This window comes from Larus michahellis, chromosome 24 (assembly GCF_964199755.1).
Source record: "Larus michahellis chromosome 24, bLarMic1.1, whole genome shotgun sequence".
Lineage (NCBI taxonomy): Eukaryota > Metazoa > Chordata > Aves > Charadriiformes > Laridae > Larus > Larus michahellis.
In genome coordinates this window covers 3,237,390-3,257,717 of record NC_133919.1, presented here as the reverse complement: position 1 = coordinate 3,257,717, position 20,328 = coordinate 3,237,390, and the positions used below count along the sequence as shown (strand labels likewise).

The 20,328-nt window shown below is 63.6% G+C and overlaps 1 protein-coding gene across 8 annotated transcripts in view; it reads right to left on the bottom strand.

Moving 5' to 3' along the window:
* Positions 1-19,347, bottom strand: part of ARHGEF11 (Rho guanine nucleotide exchange factor 11) — a 29,165-nt gene extending 9,818 nt beyond the window's left edge. For all 8 annotated transcript variants that reach the window (XM_074566512.1, XM_074566519.1, XM_074566513.1 and 5 more), the window contains exons 1-20: positions 19,124-19,347; positions 9,878-9,969; positions 9,303-9,401; positions 6,725-6,774; positions 6,563-6,620; positions 5,860-6,038; positions 5,654-5,725; positions 5,391-5,510; positions 5,090-5,144; positions 4,934-5,010; positions 4,315-4,452; positions 4,052-4,126; positions 3,674-3,775; positions 3,180-3,278; positions 1,972-2,014; positions 1,533-1,629; positions 1,287-1,409; positions 951-974; positions 395-539; positions 67-163 (exon numbers count right to left, since the gene is read on the bottom strand). In XM_074566512.1, the coding sequence (XP_074422613.1) occupies positions 67-163; positions 395-539; positions 951-974; positions 1,287-1,409; positions 1,533-1,629; positions 1,972-2,014; positions 3,180-3,278; positions 3,674-3,775; positions 4,052-4,126; positions 4,315-4,452; positions 4,934-5,010; positions 5,090-5,144; positions 5,391-5,510; positions 5,654-5,725; positions 5,860-6,038; positions 6,563-6,620; positions 6,725-6,774; positions 9,303-9,401; positions 9,878-9,969; positions 19,124-19,155 (1,777 nt within the window). In that variant the 5' untranslated portion in view covers positions 19,156-19,347. The remainder of the gene's footprint in view (positions 1-66; positions 164-394; positions 540-950; positions 975-1,286; positions 1,410-1,532; positions 1,630-1,971; positions 2,015-3,179; positions 3,279-3,673; positions 3,776-4,051; positions 4,127-4,314; positions 4,453-4,933; positions 5,011-5,089; positions 5,145-5,390; positions 5,511-5,653; positions 5,726-5,859; positions 6,039-6,562; positions 6,621-6,724; positions 6,775-9,302; positions 9,402-9,877; positions 9,970-19,123) is intronic.
* Positions 19,348-20,328: the final 981 nt, after the last annotated feature.

The window sequence follows — 20,328 nt, the reverse complement described above, 5'->3', positions numbered from 1 at the left end:
AGATGGCTGCAGGTGTCCTCCAGGCAGCAGGGTGGGTACAGCACCCCAGAAGGTTCCGGTACTCACTGCTCTGGGAGGAGATTTTGGGCTTCCCAATGTACTTGAGGATGGGGTTGCGCTTCTTGTCTTCCATAGCATCCTTGTCCTTCTTCGCGCTGCCGCTCTGTTGGGACACCCGAGAGGAGCACTGGATAAAAACACACGTCCCCGCGCGGCTCCCCGGGGCGTCCCCAACCTTCACGGCGCTGGCTGAATAAGCCGTCGGGGAAGGGATGGGGCTGGGATCTGGCGCTAAGCAGCTCTCCAAGGCAACGGCGGGGAGATGGAATCTCTGGAGAACCCCCTCCCTGGGTCACCTCAAAAGAACCTGGCCCCAGGGCAGAGAGCCACCCACCTTCTTGGTCTTGGGGAAGAAGGGCAGCCACTTGTCCCTGTCCGGGAGGGACTGTGCCTTCTCGCTGGTGCCAGCCACCCGGGGCTCCCGGCTGCGGATGCCTGTGTGGTTCATATACGTGCTGAGGGCAAAGGCCATGGGAGAGCTGGAAGAGAGGAGAGCGTGAGGCTGGAGATCCGACACCAGGACAGGGCACCGCAGGAGGCGAGGGGGGAGGCCGGGACATCCCCCGGGGCGCTGCGGGGAGAGGATGCCCGGGTTGGGACGCGGGGCAAGTGAGAAGGGAGGAAAGGCGAGAAGCAGTTCAAGAGGGTGAGCTGAGGCTGGCAGGGGGCTGCAGGCAGGACCCCGAGGAGGAGGGCTGCCCCAGGACCCCAAGGTGTATGTCCCCCCTTCCCCAGGGCCAGCCCAAGAGCCCACGGGCACGGGCAGAGGGTGCCAGAGGCCAGCACGGGATGGGGATGCTCCTGCGGCTCCTCTCCTTTTGCCTCCTCAGCTAACGACTGGAAGGCAGTCGCATCTGGACGTGCTCCCCCCACGCCCCGGGGCCACTCACCTTCTGTCCTCTTCATATTTTGACCTGGAGAGAGAGAGAGAGAGACGGAGAGGGATAAAAGAGCTTGTTTGGAACAGGCTCCTCTACTCAGCCCCCAGGCAGGGCGCTCGCAGCGCCGAGCCCTCCGTCCCACCCTGCCCCTCACCGCACCCACCGCCTGCTCCAAACTCCCCTTCCCGCCTCCAACACCAAACGTGCGGATCAAGCAGGATGGAGGAGCAGAGCCAAGCCCGTCTCCGATCCCCTTCCCCGCGCCCTCCCCCCAAATCCAGGCAGAGAGGCGCTCCCCGACGGGCAGGGCAGGGCAGGGAGCCTCCGTGGCAGCCTGGCACTCACAGTATATCGCCCAACTGGGCCAGCTGCTTCTCGGCCACTTGCCGCTCCTTCTGGGGGTCCCCGTCCAGGTCCAAGAGGTCGTTCTCCCCGTACAGGCTCCCCAGGCCCATGGTGCGCTTTGTTCTGCGGAGGACAAGGGTCAGAGCCATGAGCACGGCCACCCGCTGCTGGGACAAACCCCGTGCGGCTGGCAGCACGGGCAGGATCCCACCGAGCTCCGCGGGGCAGCCGGGGCAGCTGCCTTACCTGTAGTCCTGGATCTGCTCCTGTATCTCGGGCATCACCATCTCCTGAGCTTCAAAGAGGGCGGCTCGGACATCGTCCCCATTCCGCAGGCGAGTCTCTGGGGACGGGAGAGGAGATTTGGTGTCACCAGGCACGCTCAGCATGCAAGGAAGGGCACAAGGCATCTCCTGGCAGCCCCAAGCCCTTGGGCAGAGCAGGGCAGGCGGGGAGACCTCTCTGCTGGCCCCCTCCTGCCAGAGCGCAGCCCCCTTGCCAGCTGGTTTCCAGGCTGGGACAACCAGTCTCCCATTTTGCACACCCAAGCTGAGACATCTGCCCATAACAAGACCCCTGGGACCACCGGGACCGAGCCGGGGAAGAACTCAGGAGCCCCAGTCCCAAACCTTGGCACATCCTCTCTGGAAAGAGCCCGCACACGGCCTGGGAGCCCCTCACTCACCGATCTCGGCCAGGAGTTGCTCAGACACTTTCACTCGGAGCGGCTGGGGAGGGAAGGCAGAAGAGAAGAGGGGCTCAGCACTGGTTCACCTTCCCCGCGCAGCGAACGGGGCTGGAAGGAGCTGGGGACCCGGCGCCTATGCCAGAGCCACCCTCCAGCCAGCGTGGAGGGGGTGCCCCACGCTCCCACACCGTCGTCCTGCAGCCTGAGAGCTGGGGACGTCACACACCAAGCACCCAACACGCAACACACCCCCAACCCCCCCGGCAACGGGTCCCCGCTCCCTGCGGGGGGATGCTGGGCTCCAGGAACACTAACGGGAGCACCCGGAGCCCCGTCCTCACTGCCGGGACCCTCCTCTCCTGCCTGAGCGCAGCTTCCAGGCACCGGGGCGGCTGCGGTTGTGCAACGCGGGGGTGCACGCCTTGCGCAACTGCTCGCACCCATGCGGAGGAACCAACAGCAACAAAGCGCTGTCGGCGGCAAAAACACCATTAAAAATGCCTCCCCACACCAGGGACACGACATCCAAGGCTGGCTTCCCAGGTGATCCCCTGCAGGGACAAGGATTCACAGAATCGCACGGTACCGCAGACTGGCCGGGGTTGGAAAGGACCTTTAGAGATCACCTCGTCCCACCCCCTGACAGAGCAGGGTCACCCAGAGCAGGTCGCGCAGGGTCGCCTCCAGAAGGGTTCGGAATATCCCCAGAGAAGGAGACTCTGGGACCCTCAAAGAAGTTTTTCCTCATATTCAGACGAACCGTAATATTCCAGTTTGTGCCCGCTGCCCCTCGTCCTGTCCCCGGGCACCACTGGAAGGAGCCCGGCCCCATCCTCTCGCCCCCCGCCCTTTAGCTCTCGCTGAGCGTCGAGGAGATCCCCTCTCAGCCTGCTCTTCTCCAGCTGAACAGCCCCAGGGCTCCGGCCTTTCCCCAGCACGGAGATGCTCCAGTCCCTCATCATCCTCGCGGCCTCCGCTGGACTCTCCCCAGCAGTTCCCTGTCCTTCTGCAACTGGGGAGCCCAGCACCGGACCCAGCGCTGCAGCTGTGGCCTCCCCAGGGCAGAGCCGAGGGGGACAATGACCTCCCTCGTCCTCTTTTTAACGCACCCCAGGCCACCATTGGCCTTCCTGGCCACGAGGGCACGTCGCTGGCTCACGGGCAATGATCTTCTGTGCCAGCTCACAGCCGAGTCCTGCCCTTACCGCGTTCCTGTCCAAGAAGATGTTCCAGATGTCCTTCCCCAAGACCCGGGAATCCTTGGCGGTGGTCTGCTGGCAAACGTCCGTGCATAAGTAGAAGAGCTGCAAAGAGGGGAGAGAGAGGAGGTGGGCAGCGAGGGAGGAGGGGGGTTTAGAAGCCGGGAGGTGAAAAGCTCAGTAAAGCAGAGCCCGTAGGGCCACGAAACAGGAAACCATCGCCGGGGTCCGGGGAGGGCAGCACCCCAGGAAGGGGAGGAAGTGTAACCCTGCGCTGTTTCCCTCTCACGAGCGCACACAAGCTGTGGGAAGGGCTGGCTGGCAGCAGGCAGCCGGTGGCAGGCAGCTGCCTACGCTTCAGGCAGCCTCCAGAAGAGCTCTGCCCACAGGCTCGGCAAACCAGCACCACCCTGCCCTCAGCCGGAGGAGGGGACGCTGTCAAATACGCCACATCCCCCTCTCCTGCCCGGCTTGGTCGGTGACTCCGGCGAGTCCCTTACCAGGGGGCTGGGATCTGCCTGGGAGAGGATGTAGCGCAAGAAGACCCCCAGATGCGCTGGCCGGGATTTCAGCTTGCCCAGGTCCTGGAAGAGGGAGTCGCACTGTGCAGAGAAGGCAGCGGAGGAGAAAGAGCCAGTTAGGAAGGAAAGGAATGAACTCCTCCGGATCAGGCCCACCCCACAGCTTAGCACCGCGGTACATCTTCAGCTCCCACATCCCTTTCCTCTCCCCAGCCCAGCACTCGCCTCCCCCGGATCAGCCCGGCCCTGGATGTCACCTGGGAGGATTTCTAAATGCGGGGCCACAAAGGGACCCACGGTGGAGGGGGACAGCCCTGTCCCCTGAGGAGAGGGGACAAAACCCCAGAACACCGTTACCTCGTTATTGAAATATCCTGGGTCACAATCCTCCTCCGGCCCGATGATGAGGGGTCGTCCTGTCCGGTCCGACCCCTGCCAGGGAAAGGGGGACAGAGTTAGGAGCCAGGTGCCGGACTTTGGGGTGGACGCCTTCACCCCCCCTGCAGCATCCCACCCCGCCAGCTCCCGAAGGAGCCTCGGAACACATCTGATGGGGTCGAGCAGCCATCAGACACCCCTAGCCGTGCAGCCAGACCCCCCCCCACCCGGCCCCAGCCCACCTGCTCGGCCAAGGGGGCGAAGGGGGTGTCGGAGCCCTGCCGGCGATGGTGCTGGAAGAGGCGGGCGGTGATGACCGGGGAGGTTCGCGGGCTGTCCAGGCCGTGGTCGGAGAGGACGGAGTTGCGGTTCAGGGACATCTGTTTGGGTCGGCAGCATGGGCGTCAGGGGACGCGGGGCGCGGGGACGGCCAGGATCCATGCTGGGGGCTGCCACCGCCGCTCCCCCACCCGGCAGAGGCACTTGGGGCTGTCTCAAGAGCAGCTCCCAGGTGGGAGACCATAAAGGGAGACGGGCCCAGGGAACTTGGAAACCACAAAACCCCTCCAGGGCCATTAGAAACACTTAAAAATTAGGACCAGAAGCCGGGAATTGCGGGGTACCCTCCATTTTGGGGCAGTCATGCCAGGCTAAGCATTGCAAGCCCAAGAAATTGAGAGCCAAGACCGCCTTACAAGAAATTCAGCTTCTTCCGATGGCAAACAACTAATCGCGATTGCAACGGCAGGTCCTCGCTTCCTCAGGAAGCACGAACCCATCCATCTGGGTTTTTCTCCCCGCTCCCAGGAGCCAGCAGAAGCTGGGGTGGGCTCCCCACGGCCGCAGTAACCCCGTTCTCACCTCGCTCACGGAGGGGAACCGCTCCGTCCCGGACTCCAACCCGCTGTCACCGTCCTGCGAGTCCAGGGAGAGGCGTCCTGGGAGGAGAGGAGAGACTGACCCGCGCGTTCAGGAGACGGGGACGCGGGGACGGTCCCAGCCGCTGGCACGACTCACCTTCCATCACCCTGAAACCGGCCGAGCTGGAGTCGCTGCACAGCCGCCCCGAATCCTGCAAGGAGAGGAGGTGCGTCGGAGCGGTGGGATGTTCCCCGGCCCGTGGGGACACCCGGGCACAGGGATGAGCCAGCCACAGCAGCTCCCACTGCAGCAGGTTTTGGAAACCAGGGATGTCTCCACCGCTGTGCCCCCACCTCGGGTCTCCCCAGGCTCCAGCCAGGCTCGGAGGGAGCTGAGAGGGTGGCAGGAACCCCCCCTGCCCCCGCCAAGCGGTGGTAACCCCCCTAATTTCACGTACCATGGAGCCACCAGTCTCCTGGAGGATTTTGAGCTGCAGCTGGCTGACCCGCCGGCGCGCCCCCTCGATCTGCTCCTCCACCGCGGTGGCAGGGTTTCGGCTGTACGCCTCGTAGAAGCGCTGAGCGGAGAGACGAGAGGGGACGCTCACACCAGTCCCAACCCAGTAAGCCCCATCCCGCTGCCCACGAGGAAACGGGGCCGAGCAGGTCGGCGGGACGATGGGCTGAAGCCGCAGCTCAGGGAGCCGTGCCGCTGCCGTACCTGTAACTCTGCCTCCTCCTGCCGCAGCATGTTCCGGAGAATCTGCGTCGCGTGCTTCTGGACTTCGGGGTCCTGCAATTTGGGAGGGATGCAAAGAGGGCTCTGAGCTTCGCCTTCCTCCTGCCCACCCCGCCGGGCGGTGGGGGGGGATGCAGCAGGGTGACAGGGCGGGGGTAGGGGTGGGGGAGCACCGCAGGGTCTGCTACCTGCAGGGGCTTGGGGTCGGTGATGCGCTGCGGCGGAGGGAGCGGCGGCGGGGGAGGCGGTGGGGGGCAGGCAGGGGTGACGCGGGGAGCCCCCGCCGTGCTCACGTCTTGCTGAGAACCGGAGAGCCCCACCGAAGGAGGGGGAGAGCCCAGGAGGGTGAGAGCGACGTAGGCGCCGGCTGGAAAAATACAGGAGGGGGAAAAAGAGGACGAGAAAGACTTGTATTATTCACTCTCTCAGCCTAAAATATCCAACGGGGACCACGGCGTCGGGGTGGGCATGTCCCTGTCCCTGTAAGCAGCGAGGCCACCTCTGCCATGGCGGGTGCTACCCTCGCCCAGCCTGGAAAGACTCACTGGAAGGACTGAGACGGATTTTCCCATTTTTTCCCCAAGAATCAACCTGCCCTTGGGTGGGATCCTGTGGCCTCCCAGGCTGGGGAGTAATGAGGCGCCCCTCTCCGCGCTGCGAGGCTTGTAAACACTGATTTGTCTTTTTAGGACCCTGCTACGGGGCAGACCGTCACCCTGCGGGTGCAAGAGGCGGGAGGCTGGCTGCCACCAATGTCCCCAATGCCCAATAGTCCACAGTGGCTCGGGCACGATGGAGTGGGATGGCCGGGAAGAGCAGCCGGACCATGGGGAGCGGGGCTGTCGGTCACCCGGGACGAGGAGCCGCTGCAGCTCCCTGGCCCATACTCACACTTGATTAACTTCACCACTTCCAGGTGGGAGCTGTTGGTCACCATCGTGCCGTTCACCTGGGAGAGGAGACAGGGGGTCAGACAGGCTGGCAGCGGCGGGGGGCGGGGGGAACGGGGCGTACGGCCCCGGCTGGAAAAGGATGATGGAGGGGGATGCTCACCTTGACTATGCGGTCCCCCTCCTGCACCCCGGCTCTCATGGCAGCCCCCCCTGCGACACAGGGAGGAGAGACAGGTGTCAGGAGGGCTGGAGGGGCAGCCGACGGAGCCAGGGATCCCCTCCCGCTGGCCCCAGATCATGGAATCACAGAACCACAGAATGTGTTGGGTTGGAAGGGACCTCTAAAGGGCATCCAGTCCAACCCCCCTGCAGTCAGCAGGGACATCTTCAACTAGATCAGGTCGCTCAGAGCCTCATCCAGCCTGGCCTTGGATGTCCCCAGGCATGGGGCCTCCACCCCCTCTCTGGGCAACCTGGGCCAGTGTCTCACCACCCTCAGTGGAAAGAACTTCTTCCTCATGGCTGATCTAAACCCACCCTGCTCTGCTTTAAACCATTGGCCCTCGCCCTGTCGCTCCATGCCCTTGCCAACAGCCCCTCCCCAGCTCTCCTGTAGGCCCCCTTCAGGGACTGGAAGGGGCTCCAAGGTCTCCCCGGAGCCTTCTCTTCTCCAGGCTGAACCCCCCCAGCTCTCTCAGCCTGTCCTCCCAGCGGAGGGGCTCCAGCCCTCGGATCATCTTTGTGGCCTCCTCTGGCCCCGCTCCGACAGCTCCGTGTCCTTCTTGTGCTGAGGCCTCCAGAGCTGGACGCAGGACTCCAGGTGGGGTCTCACCAGAGCGGAGCAGAGGGGCAGAATCCCCTCCCTGGATCTGCTGCCCGCGCTGCTTTTGACGCAGCCCAGGATGCACTTGGCCTTCTGGGCTGCGAGAGCACATCGTTGGCTCACGTCCATCCAGCTTTTCTTCCACCAGGACCCCCAAGTCCTTTTCCGCAGGGCTGCTCTCTATCACCTCATCCCCCAGCGCCTGTTGATAACGAGGGTTGTCCCCAACCAGGTGTAGGACCTTGCACTTGGCCTTCTTGAACTTCGTAAGGTTTGCTCGGGCCCACCTCCCCAGCTCGTCCAGGTCCCTCTGGATGACATCCCGTCCCGCTGCCATGTCAACCGCACCACTCAGTGTCGTCGGCAAACTTGCCGAGGGTGCCCTTGATCCCACTATGTCATTGATGAAGATGCTGAACAGCACCGGTCCCAGTACGGATCCCTGAGGGCCACCGCTTGTCACCCCTCTCCATCTGGACATCGAGCCATTGACCACCGCCCTCCGGATGCGACCATCCAGCCAGTTCCTTATCCACCGAACTGTCCACCCATCAAATCCGGATCTCTCCAACTTAGAGAGAAGGATGTTGTGGGGGTCCGTGTCAAAGGCCTTGCAGAAGTCCAGATCGTCCTGTGCCATTCATCCCGCCAGGGTGGGGGACACGGGGACCACGGGGTACGTATTGCCCATGGGACGGGGCTGGTGACTAAGCCTTGGGTGCTTTACCCCAACACCCAGCGCACATTCAGCTCACGGCTCTTCCAAACAAGCCCTCCTTGGCTCTGCCAGCCGGATCCCAGCCTTTTCCATCCACCTGGGGATGGACGAGGGGGCCCCAACCTGTTCTCCCACCGCTGGGGTTGGCTCCGACACATCCGGAGAGCCACCGTGTGCCTGGATCCAAAGGCAGGAGCGGGGCCTGGGAAGAGCAGCGCTGCTCTGCCTCCTCTCCCCCTGCCTGCTCTTTAACAAAGCTCCCGAGGTTGGAACACATGAAATAATTCGCTTTTCCTAAAGCCAAAACCGAGAGGAAAATGTTTCCATTAGGTTCCACTCCAAGCCAAGGGCCTGAGACACGGCAGCGAGCTCCGAGAGTGGAAAGTACATCGGATTGTTTGGATTCTTTCGGCTTTTAATGCTCTGGTTATTGGCAAACGAAGTGAGCCGGGAGAGGGGGAACAGGACTCCGGGCTGTCCTGCACCCGGGGACCTCGGACCTGTCCCCCCAGCCAGCCCCGGGGGTGGGGGGGACGATGCCGGGGCAGGGGGGGGGTGTCCCCAGGCAGCTCCGGTTGCAGGAGAGAAGCACTCCAGCGCTAACCTGCCCTTGAAACTACTCGCGGCGTTTTCCCTTTCCGATATTCTCATTTTTCCTGGCTTTGGGGCTAGAGGCCGGGGGGGGGGAACGGGGACACGGCAGGGCCAGGGGGGGGAAGGGGGAGGAGGTGGGAACATCCGCTGTAAAATAAGCAGCTCATTGTCTATTTAAATTGCCGCTCCCAGCCCTGCCACCCCACAAAGTCATTATCCAGCAAAACCGGCGGCGTCTCCTGCAGCACAGCGCCAAGAGCAGCCGGCTGCTGGATCCCTGTTTACCCAGGGCCTACAAAAGGGAATTCCCTGCCCGCCGTCAGCAGCTCCCCGCCTTGTACGAGGAACGGGCAGAGCACGGCAGTTTTGGGGAGCTTCCCCAAAACACCCCCCCCCCCGCCCCCAGAAACACCTTCCTTCCCCCAGCAATCGTGTCCTGCCCATCCTGGCCACAGCGAGACCCCAAACCGGCAACGCTTCGGAAGGAAAACCCCTTTTGTCCCATGTTTTCTCCCGAGGGATGTGACTTTGAGTTGGGTGAGGGGGAGCCCCGAGGCATCTCCTGCCTCCCCCCTGGCCCCAGCCAGCGCCGACCCCTCTCACCTGGCCGCACCGACTGCACCAGGACGACGCGGTCCCCGCTGACGGTGAAGCCGAAGCCATGCTGGTCCTTCTGGATGATGACGCAGCGCTGGACCAGACCTGGGGAGGGCGAGGAGGGAAAAGCAGTGAAATTCCAAGCCTGGAGCATCGGCTTGGCTTGTGGGGACCACCCCCCCTGCCGCTCTCGGTTTCAGGGACTGCATTCCCGAGCCAGAGCCCGGCACAGAGCCTCCGGAGCCAGCCACGCTGCAGCCAGACCCCAAGGGCACGGCTAATCCATCCGCACCCTACGAACCCCTCGCGTGACGGTCCCCTTCTCCTGAAAACAGGGTGTCCCGGCGAGCCCGCAGAAGGTGGGAAGAGCAGCCGGAGCATCATCCCTGGCCCCGCTGGGCTGCCGAGGAAAGGTCCTGCCCTCCCTTTGGGTGCTGCGAAGGGGCACAGGAGCCCCATCCCCAAGGGCGCTGCAAGGACGGAGGCAGGTGGCAACATGCCACCAAGCTCCCGGGGCGGACAGGGCACTAAACGCAGCCCCAGAGCGTGAGAGAAGCGGAGGAGCGGGCAGGAAAACCTACCTGTGGTTTCGGAGGAGTCGGAGGGCTGGCGGTGGTGCCCGGGAGACCTGCGCTCTGAAGGGGAATCACCCAGGGAAGACAGGCTGCTTAACCTGCGAGGAGGAGGAGGAGGAGAGGTCAGGGAGGGGCACGGCTGGACGGAGCCATCCTCCAGCCATGGTGGGACCAGGGATGGAGCCATCCTCCGGCTATACTGGGACTGGGGACGAAGCCATTCTCCAGCCATGGCTGGGATGGGGATGGAGCCATCCTCCGGCCGTGGTGGAACCAGGGATGGAGCCATCCTCCAGCCACAGCTGGGACCAAGTACGGAGCCATCCTCCAGCCATGGTTGGACCGGGGATGGAGTCATCCTCCAGCCATGGTGGGACCGGGGACAAAGCCATCCTCTGTCCACAGCTGGGACTGGGGATGAAGCCATCCTCCGGCCACAGCTGGGACCAGGGATGAAGCCATCCTCTGGCCACGGCTGGGATCAGGGATGAAGCCACCCTCCAGCCATGGCTCCTCAGGCTCGGGAAAACCAAAGACACAGAGCTGGACGGCGATGGCAGCCCGCACCGGTGGGTGCTGCCCGTCCCTCCAGTTGCCTGTCCCCAAACCGCCTTGGGAAAAGGCTCCTCTCCCGTCACCACCACAGAGCTCCAGGGAGAGCCCAAGGAGAGCCCCCGCTCGGGGCCAGCACCCCAAGGTCTCGCATTTGCCGTCGGGGAGGAGCGACGGGGGCTGCCCGGGGCTCGGGGAGAGCAGGGAAGGCGTCGGGCGAGGGGAGAGATGCATCATGCAGCGCAGACGGCGGCAGGTCTTTCCCAGGCTGCGATGGGGCTGATGGAAGGAGGGACACGAAGCAGCCAAGGATGGGTGTGAGAGAGACAGACGGACAGATATTTAACGGTCCTGCCCTCGCCGGTGCTGCAGCAAGGCTGTGGATGCTGGACGGGCACATGGGCCGGGGCTTTCTGTGCATCGAAGGGGCAGCAGCACATCCCCTCGCTGCCGCGCTGGAAGGACGGCGATAGGAAGCTGGGGGGGACGGACTCGTCCGCGCAGCTCTTTTGAGCCCCAGCGTTAATTCTCCAGCCAACGGGGGTGTGGAGAAGCCAAGGCTGGGCTGCCGTCCCTGCTGACACTGCTGCAACAAGGCGGTGCCGGCAGGCTCGGTGTGCGGGCAGGAGACCCACAAGCTGCGGCCGGAGGGAACGGCATCCCAGAGCAGCCCCCAGCCTTCACCCCTCCCTTGGGAAGCCTGGCTCTGCCTCCAAACCCAGCTCCAGCCACAAAAGGAGGGCCCTGGAGCGCTGCCTCCCCTTCCCTGAGCCCCTCCAGGATCCCAGGCCATGCCAGGGATGAAATCCCAGGGACGAAAGCCCGGCTCCGCTGTCCTGTCTCTCCTCCTCCCAACCGAATCACCCATCGGGGCAGGAACGCAGCGGGGTCGGAAAGCAACGGGAAGAGTGAGAAAATGAAGGTGCTCCCAGCTGGAAGGTCTCGGCCACCTGAAGCGAGGGTGCGGGATGAGAGCAGGAGCGGCCCCGTCCCCGACCCCGCTTACCTGGGCAGGTGAGGCTGCCTCTTGCTGCCCGCTCGGCTGCCGGGGAGGACAGAGACAGGGGTGAGAGGTGGCCCAAGGGACAGCCGGAGGACAGGGGTGCGGGGAGAGGAAGTGGGGAAAGAGGAGACGAACAGATCCAGAGGCAGAGGTGGGACAGAGAGCGCAGCGACGGCGTGCTTACACCCCTTGGGGAGGGCGGCGGGACCCAAAAACACCTCCCTCTGCCCGGCACGGCCTCGCAGCGCCCACCGGGGTTTGGGACAGGATTCACTTTTGGGGGGGAAAATCCTCCTTCCAGTTTCTCACCCTCCTCGGGATGATGGGGAAGGGGAGGCATCGCTCCTCGGCCTCGTCCCTCGGGCAGGGGGGCTGCTTGGAGGCAGGCTGGGGCAAGCCCGTGGGCAAGCATCCCCCCCGCCCCCACCAAGCCTCCACTTGCCTAAAATAACATCCACAGCGAAGCCAGCCCGGTCTCACTGCAGGACCATGAAGCCGGGAAGACTCTCAGCCCTCCACGATGGGGCTGAGCAAGAGGGTCTCCCCCCAGAAAACACCCCAAAGTCAGAGCCCGCAGCGGCGTAAAATCCACAGCCCCGGATCCCGAGGCACAACAGCTTCCCAGCTCCTTCCCCGCTCCGAATATTAGGAAACACCTCATTTAGGGTAGCCTGGACGATATAATCCAGACCTGACCTGCGCAACCAAGCTCTGCTAAGGCACGTGGAAGACACGGAGGAGATTCGAGACAGCCAGCAGGGCTTCACCAGGGGCAAGTCCCGCCTGACCGACCTGGTGGCCTTCTACAACGGAGTGACTGCGTCAGCGGACAAGGAGAGAGCTACGGACATCATCTGCCTGGACTTCCACAAGGCCTTTGACATGGTCCCCCACAACATCCTTCTCTCTAAGTTGGAGAGATCCGGATTTGATGGGTGGACGGTTTGGTGGATAAGGAACTGGCTGGATGGTCGCATCCGGAGGGCGGTGGTCAATGGCTCGATGTCCAGATGGAGAGGGGTGACAAGCGGTGGCCCTCAGGGATCCGTACTGGGACCGGTGCTGTTCAGCATCTTCATCAATGACATAGACAGTGGGATCAAGGGCACCCTCGGCAAGTTTGCCGACGACACTGAGTGGTGCGGTTGACATGGCAGCGGGACGGGATGTCATCCAGAGGGACCTGGACGAGCTGGGGAGGTGGGCCCGAGCAAACCTTATGAAGTTCAAGAAGGCCAAGTGCAAGGTCCTACACCTGGTTGGGGACAACCCTCGTTACCAACAGGCGCTGGGGGATGAGGTGATAGAGAGCAGCCCTGCGGAAAAGGACTTGGGGGTCCTGGTGGAAGAAAAGCTGGATGGACGTGAGCCAACGATGTGCTCTCGCAGCCCAGAAGGCCAAGCGCATCCTGGGCTGCATCAAAAGCAGCGCGGGCAGCAGATCCAGGGAGGGGATTCTGCCCCTCTGCTCCGCTCTGGTGAGACCCCACCTGGAGTCCTGCGTCCAGCTCTGGAGCCCTCAGCACAAGAAGGACACGGAGCTGTCGGAGCGGGGCCAGAGGAGGCCACGAAGATGATCCAAGGGCTGGAGCCCCTCCGCTGGGAGGACAGGCTGAGAGAGCTGGAGGGTTCAGCCTGGAGAAGAGAAGGCTCCGGGGAGACCTTGGAGCCCCTTCCAGTCCCTGAAGGGGGCCTACAGGAGAGCTGGGGAGGGGCTGTTGGCAAGGGCATGGAGCGACAGGGCGAGGGCCAATGGTTTAAAGCAGAGCAGGGTGGGTTTAGATCAGCCATGAGGAAGAAGTTCTTTCCACTGAGGGTGGTGAGACACTGGCCCAGGTTGCCCAGAGAGGGGGTGGAGGCCCCATGCCTGGGGACATCCAAGGCCAGGCTGGATGAGGCTCTGAGCGACCTGATCTAGTTGAAGATGTCCCTGCTCACTGCAGGGGGGTTGGACTGGATGCCCTTTAGAGGTCCCTTCCAACCCAACACGTTCTGTGGTTCTGTGATTCTATACCCGTTATGCCACAGCCTCTGATTTGCCCCACTACGACCCTTGCTCGCCCAAGTGGGAGATAAACCAGCACCTCGGCGCGAAGGAGCCCAGGCACGGTCAGACACGTCCGAAGCATCCCCAGGAACTGGGGACAGTGGTGGGACCGGGTCCCCCCGCACCCTTTCAGAGGCAATCCAGGATGGGGACCAGCACCTTTGTGGGTGGAAGGGGTAGGCGCAGGATTAACCCCGGCGGGATTAGCCGGCAGGGTGCTGGGGCCAGGTCAGACCTGCCGCTTATCCGGGCCACGGAAGGATCGGCTCCTCTCTGCGCATCGCCCCGGATGCCGGGATTTAAGGCGCTGCTGCCCAGCGGGACGGTCATTAAGCCTCTTCGTTAGGGGAAGAAAGCTCCCCGGTGCTCCATGGGTGCCAGGACCACGCGCTGCCGAGCCCCGAGCCCGACCAGAAGCCCCCCAGTCCCATACCAGTCCCACACCAGGAGATGCCAACGCTGTGCCCGGAGCCCGTTTCCATCCCGCTGGAAGGAGCCGGGCCAGCGCTGGCTTATTGCCGTCTAAAAGAGTAGTTTAATTCGGCTTTGCGTAAGCTCCTTCCTAATTGACTTACGGAGAGCCAAAAGATGCCATTTTAAACCAAACGCCGCCAGCTCCACGGAGACCTGACCCCGGCACCTGCTTCCACTGGGGGAAGCTCCTTTCGGTGCCCTGAAAGACCGGCCCTCCGGTTTTCCCAAAAATTGTTAATTCCAGAGATTGTACAATGCCCAAATCCTGCAACCACCCTCGACTCACCCAGTCCCAGCCCCGGTGCCGGTCTCCGAACCTGCACCTGCAACCGCATCCGATGCGTTACCCTCACTTTCTGCTCTGAGGTTATTTTGCCCGATTTTGGGTACTTTCAGTTAAATCGCAGCTATTCGCTTGCCACGAACACGCAACGGGGGCAGGACGGAAGAGGGCAGCGGGGCACGCCGGGCAGCCTGGCGAGAGGCGCCCGGCCGGGCACGGCCGAGAGGAAAAAAGAAGGAAAACCAGGAAGGAAAAGGGCAAAGCACAGCACAGGCGCCGCCACCTCGGGAGCCCACACGGAGCAAACGCCGCAATTAAAAGATTAAGAGAGGAACAGGCTCAAATCCTCAAAGCGGGTCAGCCTCCAGCCGCAGCTTTGCAAAACTCCGAGGCCGGGAGGTTGGTTTTTTTTCCCCTTCCCAGGTTTCCAAACAGCTGGTCCCCGCGATCCCAGCTCCGGGGAAAAGTTTTACGAACAGCCGGAGGCCGCACCGGCATCCCTGGAAAGCCGCTGCCTTTTGAGCGGAGGCGGGAGGCAGGTGGGGCCGTCAGGAGGAAAAGTTGCAAAAAAAATAAAACAAACAAACCAAAAAAAAGACACACATATGGAAAAAAAGAGGAGGAAAAAACCTCAAACCACCCCACAACTCGCGAAGAGTCATTGCTTCCACCGCAGCCCGAGGATACGCTCGGCGTCGCCGGGAGCGCCGGGATCACCCGCCATCTCCCGCGCCAAACCCCGCCACTCTGCCGGGCCGCCGCCGGCCGCACGTATTCTGGGGACAGGAAGGAAGGAAGGAATTTCAGCTTAAAAAAAAAAAAAAATAAAATAAAAAAAGAAAATCAAAATGATTCAGCTTCCTCCCCTCCCCGCCGAGGGAAAACGCGTCGGACCCGGCCGCGTCCAGCCCCGATGCTGCTCTCGCTGGAGCCGCTCCAGCCTCCCAGCGGAAAAGCGGCCGTGCTGAGGATGCGCATCTCCCGGGGATGGCTCTCCGCGGCCCCCCCGGGAATGCCGGCTGCTTCTCCGGAGGGGTCGGAGGCTCCCGCTCGCCCGCCGACCCACGGTGACGCATGGGGGAAGCTCGTAATGACGCGTCTGCCTCTCGGTCCGCACGGCGAGGCAGATTTAAACCTTGCTGGGGTGCTGCTAGCCAAGGAAAGGGGGGCGGGGGGGCGGAGGAAAAAGGCATAAAATAATTTCTCAACATTTTTGGCCGCCTGCAAACACCCTCGCGATGACACAACCCCCCCGTCCCAGAGGAGATCTGGGGTTTTTTTCCCTCATTTTTTCCTCCCAAAATAGCGTCTTCACCAGCGTTTCCGACTCCCAGCCGGCGGAGCACGTCGGAGCCCGCCCCACGCGCGGGACGAGGGCAACCCCACGGCGACTTTCGGCCAGTGTTGGCCCAAAAGCCCCGCCGCCTGCGTCCCCGCCATGCCGGGGAGGGGGGAGGATTGGCAGGCTGCCACCCAGCTCCTCCTTTGCCAGGACGCTGCCAAACCCAGGGCTTCGGCGACGCCGGGAGCCGACGCGTCCCCGTGGCACGCGGGCTCCGTGCCACCGCCAAAGCCACCCTGCAGCTGCCGCCCGCAAATCCACGGGGCTGGAGTCATCCCGGATCCATCCGGGGTTTACGCAGCAAAGCTTTTCCCTTCTCTCTCTGTCTCTCTCTGCTTATTATTTTTTTTTTTTTTTTATTTTCCAAAGGGAGAAAAGCAAAGCAAAGCCTCAGCCCTCGGGAGGCGGCTGGTGGCAAACTGCGTTTTGCGAAGCGGATGCCAAAAGTCCCGCGTACGCGCCGCGGCAAACCGAATTTAAATCCCCGGATTCCCCCCCGCAACTTTCTCGCAGCAGCCCGGGGGATTCTGCAAAAGCTTTGTTTAAATTAAGGCTTTTAATTAAACGGAGGGAAAGGCAAAAAATTAACACGAGGAGCACCGGCAGCCCTGGTTGTTTCATGGCGCGGCCGCCTCCGTTCCCCAACGTTTCTAATCGTCCGTGTGCTGCGGATTTTTGCAATGCCAATTCCCCACGGGGGGGAGGAACGGCGGCTGAGCGCGGGGACAGCTGCGATTTTCGGGCGGTTACGCAAAAAAAAAAACCCGCTTGTGTTTCGCAGTCGCGGTGCTCTCCCGCACCCCATCTCTCCCGAAACGGCCCCGCCGGCAGCACCTACAAGGGGAAAGGGAGACCCCCAACAACGCCAGCCCCACTCCCGGAGCCGTGGGATCTCCCCAGCAGGATTAGACCCCGAAAAGAGATGGAAAATGGAGTGCTTGCGCCCAGCAAGAACTGGGGAAGAGCCGCGGGAGCCAAGGCGGGAGGCGAGGAAGGGGTGAGCGAAGTATTTACGTCTTAATTAGACGATGTTTGCATTGACGGAGGGAACCCGGCGGAGAAAAGCGGAACCGGGATCCCAACTGAGACGGGAAGAAGATGCGGCTCAGCCGCAGCGCCAGGGGCCCGGTTTTTCCGGGAACGCCGGCGGCGCGCGGAGCAGGACGGGGCGAGCGGCTGGGAATCCGCTCCCGAGCTCTCCCCGCGCCCAGCGGTGTAATCATTAACATCATTAACGGTGCCACTCGTCTCCTGGAAAACACAGACCGGCGGATCTGGTTTGGCCGGCACCGATGGCGGCGCTTTCGTGGTGCGAGATCTCGTCGCAGCAAGTGAGATAGGGAATAACCTACCCCCAAGGGATGGGGTTTTTTTCCCCTCCCACCCCGACTGATTTTCCTCCGAAATAAAATCCGCACAGCCCGGAGCGGGGAATATCGCGCCTTTTTCCAGCGGGGCCGCCCTCGGAATGTTCTCCTCCGGCCTGGCCTCCCCGTGGGCTCCTTCTGCGATGGAAGCCCTGGCGATACACGAGGTTAGAGAGCGGCGACTTAAATCCTCGATGCGCGGCTCCCTCCGCGCCTCCTCCCCACCGCAGGAGGAAGAACTCTACTGGTTTGCACTGGTGTGCCTCTCCGGGGCATCGGGGACCGCCATCGTTGGCTTGGTGGCAGCAGGAGGGCGGGGGCTGCTGGGGTGGGTTTTTTTTAGGCGGGGAGGGGGGGAAATCTTCACGTTCACCCATTTTCCGGTGGTTTTTGTGGCTGGGGAGCCACGCCACCCCCGGGCGACGAGCGGCTGCCGCCTCGGCCGGGGCACTTGAGGCGCCTGACCTTAAAGAGCGGAGGAGACGGCGGCTATTTAAAGAGCGGAGAGAAGCCTTAAGCCCCGGAATGACGCCCTGCGGCTTCCCGAGGTGGGGAAGTCGGGCTCGGGGATCCGATCCTGCCCCTTCCCTGCCTGGAAAATCCAGCAGCTCCTTAATTCCTGGTCCAGTGGGGCCGGCTGCGAACAGGTCGCTGGCCTCCTGGCCGGTTTCTCCGTCTAATTGAAGAGTTACAGCGAGGGAAAAACGCGGCGATTTTGCGCTCCAGCTTCGCCCTCTGCTTCGCACGTGCGCTTTCTCCCCGCCCCCCCCCCAAAAAAATCAGGAGAAAGGCGCTCCGAAAAACGGGAGAAATCCACACAAATGGCGAAGGAAGTGGGAATACGCCGCCGGCCCTGCCAATGGACGCACCAAACCACCTTTTTCGGCACAGTGTGCCGACGCGCCGGGAACCCACGTCGAGCATCTTCAGGGGATGTCCCCGAAGGGGACGTCATCGGCCAGGGACGTCCCCAGCCCATGCGGCACCGCAGCCGCGTCCCCCCGTCCCCGACACCCCCGTACCCGCTTCTTTCTTCCTGGGATGCGAAAATAAAACCTTGTTTTGGGCACAAACGGGCAAGATCCACGTGGAACAGACATTGTGGCGTGGACCGGGGGTCCCGGCCGTGCCGGGGACACCGGGAAGCTCCTCACGCCCAGGCGGGGAAATCACAATCTCCTCAAGTCACCCCAAAATCAAATGGTTTGGGGTTTGTTTGTGGAGTTTTTGTTTCTTTTTTTTGGGGGGGGAGGCTTTTTCCAGCGGCTCGCCATGCCAGTCTGCATGGAGCGAGGTGCCCGTTTCCATCTCGGATCTCCGTCTTCCCGAGGTGGCGGCGGGGGGGAAGACACTGCCGACCTGCCACCACGCTGTCTGGGGACGACGAGGGACACACACACACACCAGTGGGACCCCCCCCAACCACTTGCCCCCCCCCCCCCCCCCCCCCCATTTCCCGGGCCAGAAGGCGACCACGTCCCGCTGGGGTTTAATTAGCTTAATCGCCCCGTGAGGAACCGAGGATAAGACGCCCCATTTCACCCCAACATCCCCCCCCCCCAAAAAAAAAAACCCAACACCCCACCTGAAAGAATTCAGCTTAAAATTGAGGCTGTTTGGGGTCAAACTGAGACTATTTGGGGCAAATTGGGGCTATTTGGGGCAAATTGAGACTATATGGGGCAAACGCTGGTGCTATCTGGGGCAAAGTGGGGCTATTTGGGGCAAACTGAGGCTATCTGGGCGCAAAGCGGGGCTATCTGGGGGCAAAGTGGGGCTATCTGGGGCAAAACGCTCCCCTGCGCCGGCGGGGGGGTGGGTGGGAAGGGATTTAAGAGCAAACCCGGCTGTTTCCCCATTTCTCATGTTGCCTTTTTCCCCACCGGGCTGGTTTTGGGGCATTTTTTTTTTGGGGGGGGGGGGGGGGCGGACACCCACCCACCCCATAAGCAAGGCCCGGGCATTGCGGGGCGGGGGGACACACACACACACCAGGCCCACCACGGAGGACGGGATCCCCCCCACACCACCACCACCACTTCCAGCCGCCCCAAAACACTGAGTTTTCCCCCCAAAACGCCGCTTTTTCAGCAGGGGGATGGAGGAGGGGATTGGTCCAAGCACCGCAGCCCCCCGGTGTCCCCGTGTCCCCCCCCTACCCCCCCCGGTGTCCCCCCCACCTACCTGTCGAGGGCCTGCGGAGGCCTCACGCTCATGGTGCCTCGCCCGCGGCCCCTCGGCGGTCAGGGCGCGGGGAGCCGCCGCCCCGCTCCGGCCGCCACCATCCCCGCAGCCCGGCGGCGGCCTGGGCGGCCTCGGCGGGGCCCGGCCCCGCTCCCGGCGTCCGATCCCCGGGCCCGGCTCCGGCGGCGGCGGCGGCGGCGGCGGCGCGGCCCCCCCCCCCCGGCCCCGGCCCCGACCCGCCCGGCGGCGCTGGGGGCCGGGCCGAGGGAGAGGCCTACGCCCGCTCCCAATCCCCGGGCTCGCCCGGCCCCCGCCGCCGCCGCCGAGGGGGCAGCGCCGGCGGGGGAGGAGGGGACGGGGGGGGGAAGGACGGCGGGGGAAGGGACACACACACACACACACACGCGGGGACGGCGTGGGGATGGGGGGGGCCCGCGGAGGCGGCAGAGACTGGGGGGGGACACACGGGGACACCTGGGTGTGGGGGACGCACGGGGGGACGGCAGAGATTGGGGGGCACATGGGGATAGTCGGGTGGGGGGGGACACGCGGGGGGACAGTGTGGGTGTGGGGGACCCACGGGGAGAGTCGGGTGGGGAGGATTCATGGGGACAGCAGAGATTCGGGGGGGCACACGGGGACACCTGGGTGTGGGGGACACGGGGGGGGGACAGTGTGGGTATGGGGGGCACGGGGGGACAGTCGTGTGGGGGGACCCATGGGGATGGCAGAGATTGGGGGGACACACGGGGACAGTTGGGTGCAGCGGACGCTGGGGATGGCAGAAATTGGTGGGGCACACGGGGACACCTGAGTGTGGGGGACATACGGGGGGACAGTGTGGATATGGGGGACCCAGGGGGAGAGTCGGGTGGGGGGGACCCATGGGGAGACCTGGGTGTGGGGGACAGACAGGGGAAACCTGGGTATGGGGGACCCATGGGGACGGCAGAGATTGGGGGGGCACATGAGGACACCTGGGTCTGGGGGACACACGGGGGGACAGCATGGGCATGGGGGACCCATAGGGAGAGTCGGGTGAGGGGACCCACAGGGACGGCAGAGATGGGGGGGGGACCCATGGGGAGACCTGGGTTTGGGGGGCCCGTGGGGATGGCAGAGAGTGGGGGGGACCCATGGGGAGAGTGTGGATATGGGGGACCTGGGGGGAGACCAGGGTCTGGGGGACCCACGGGGATGGCAGA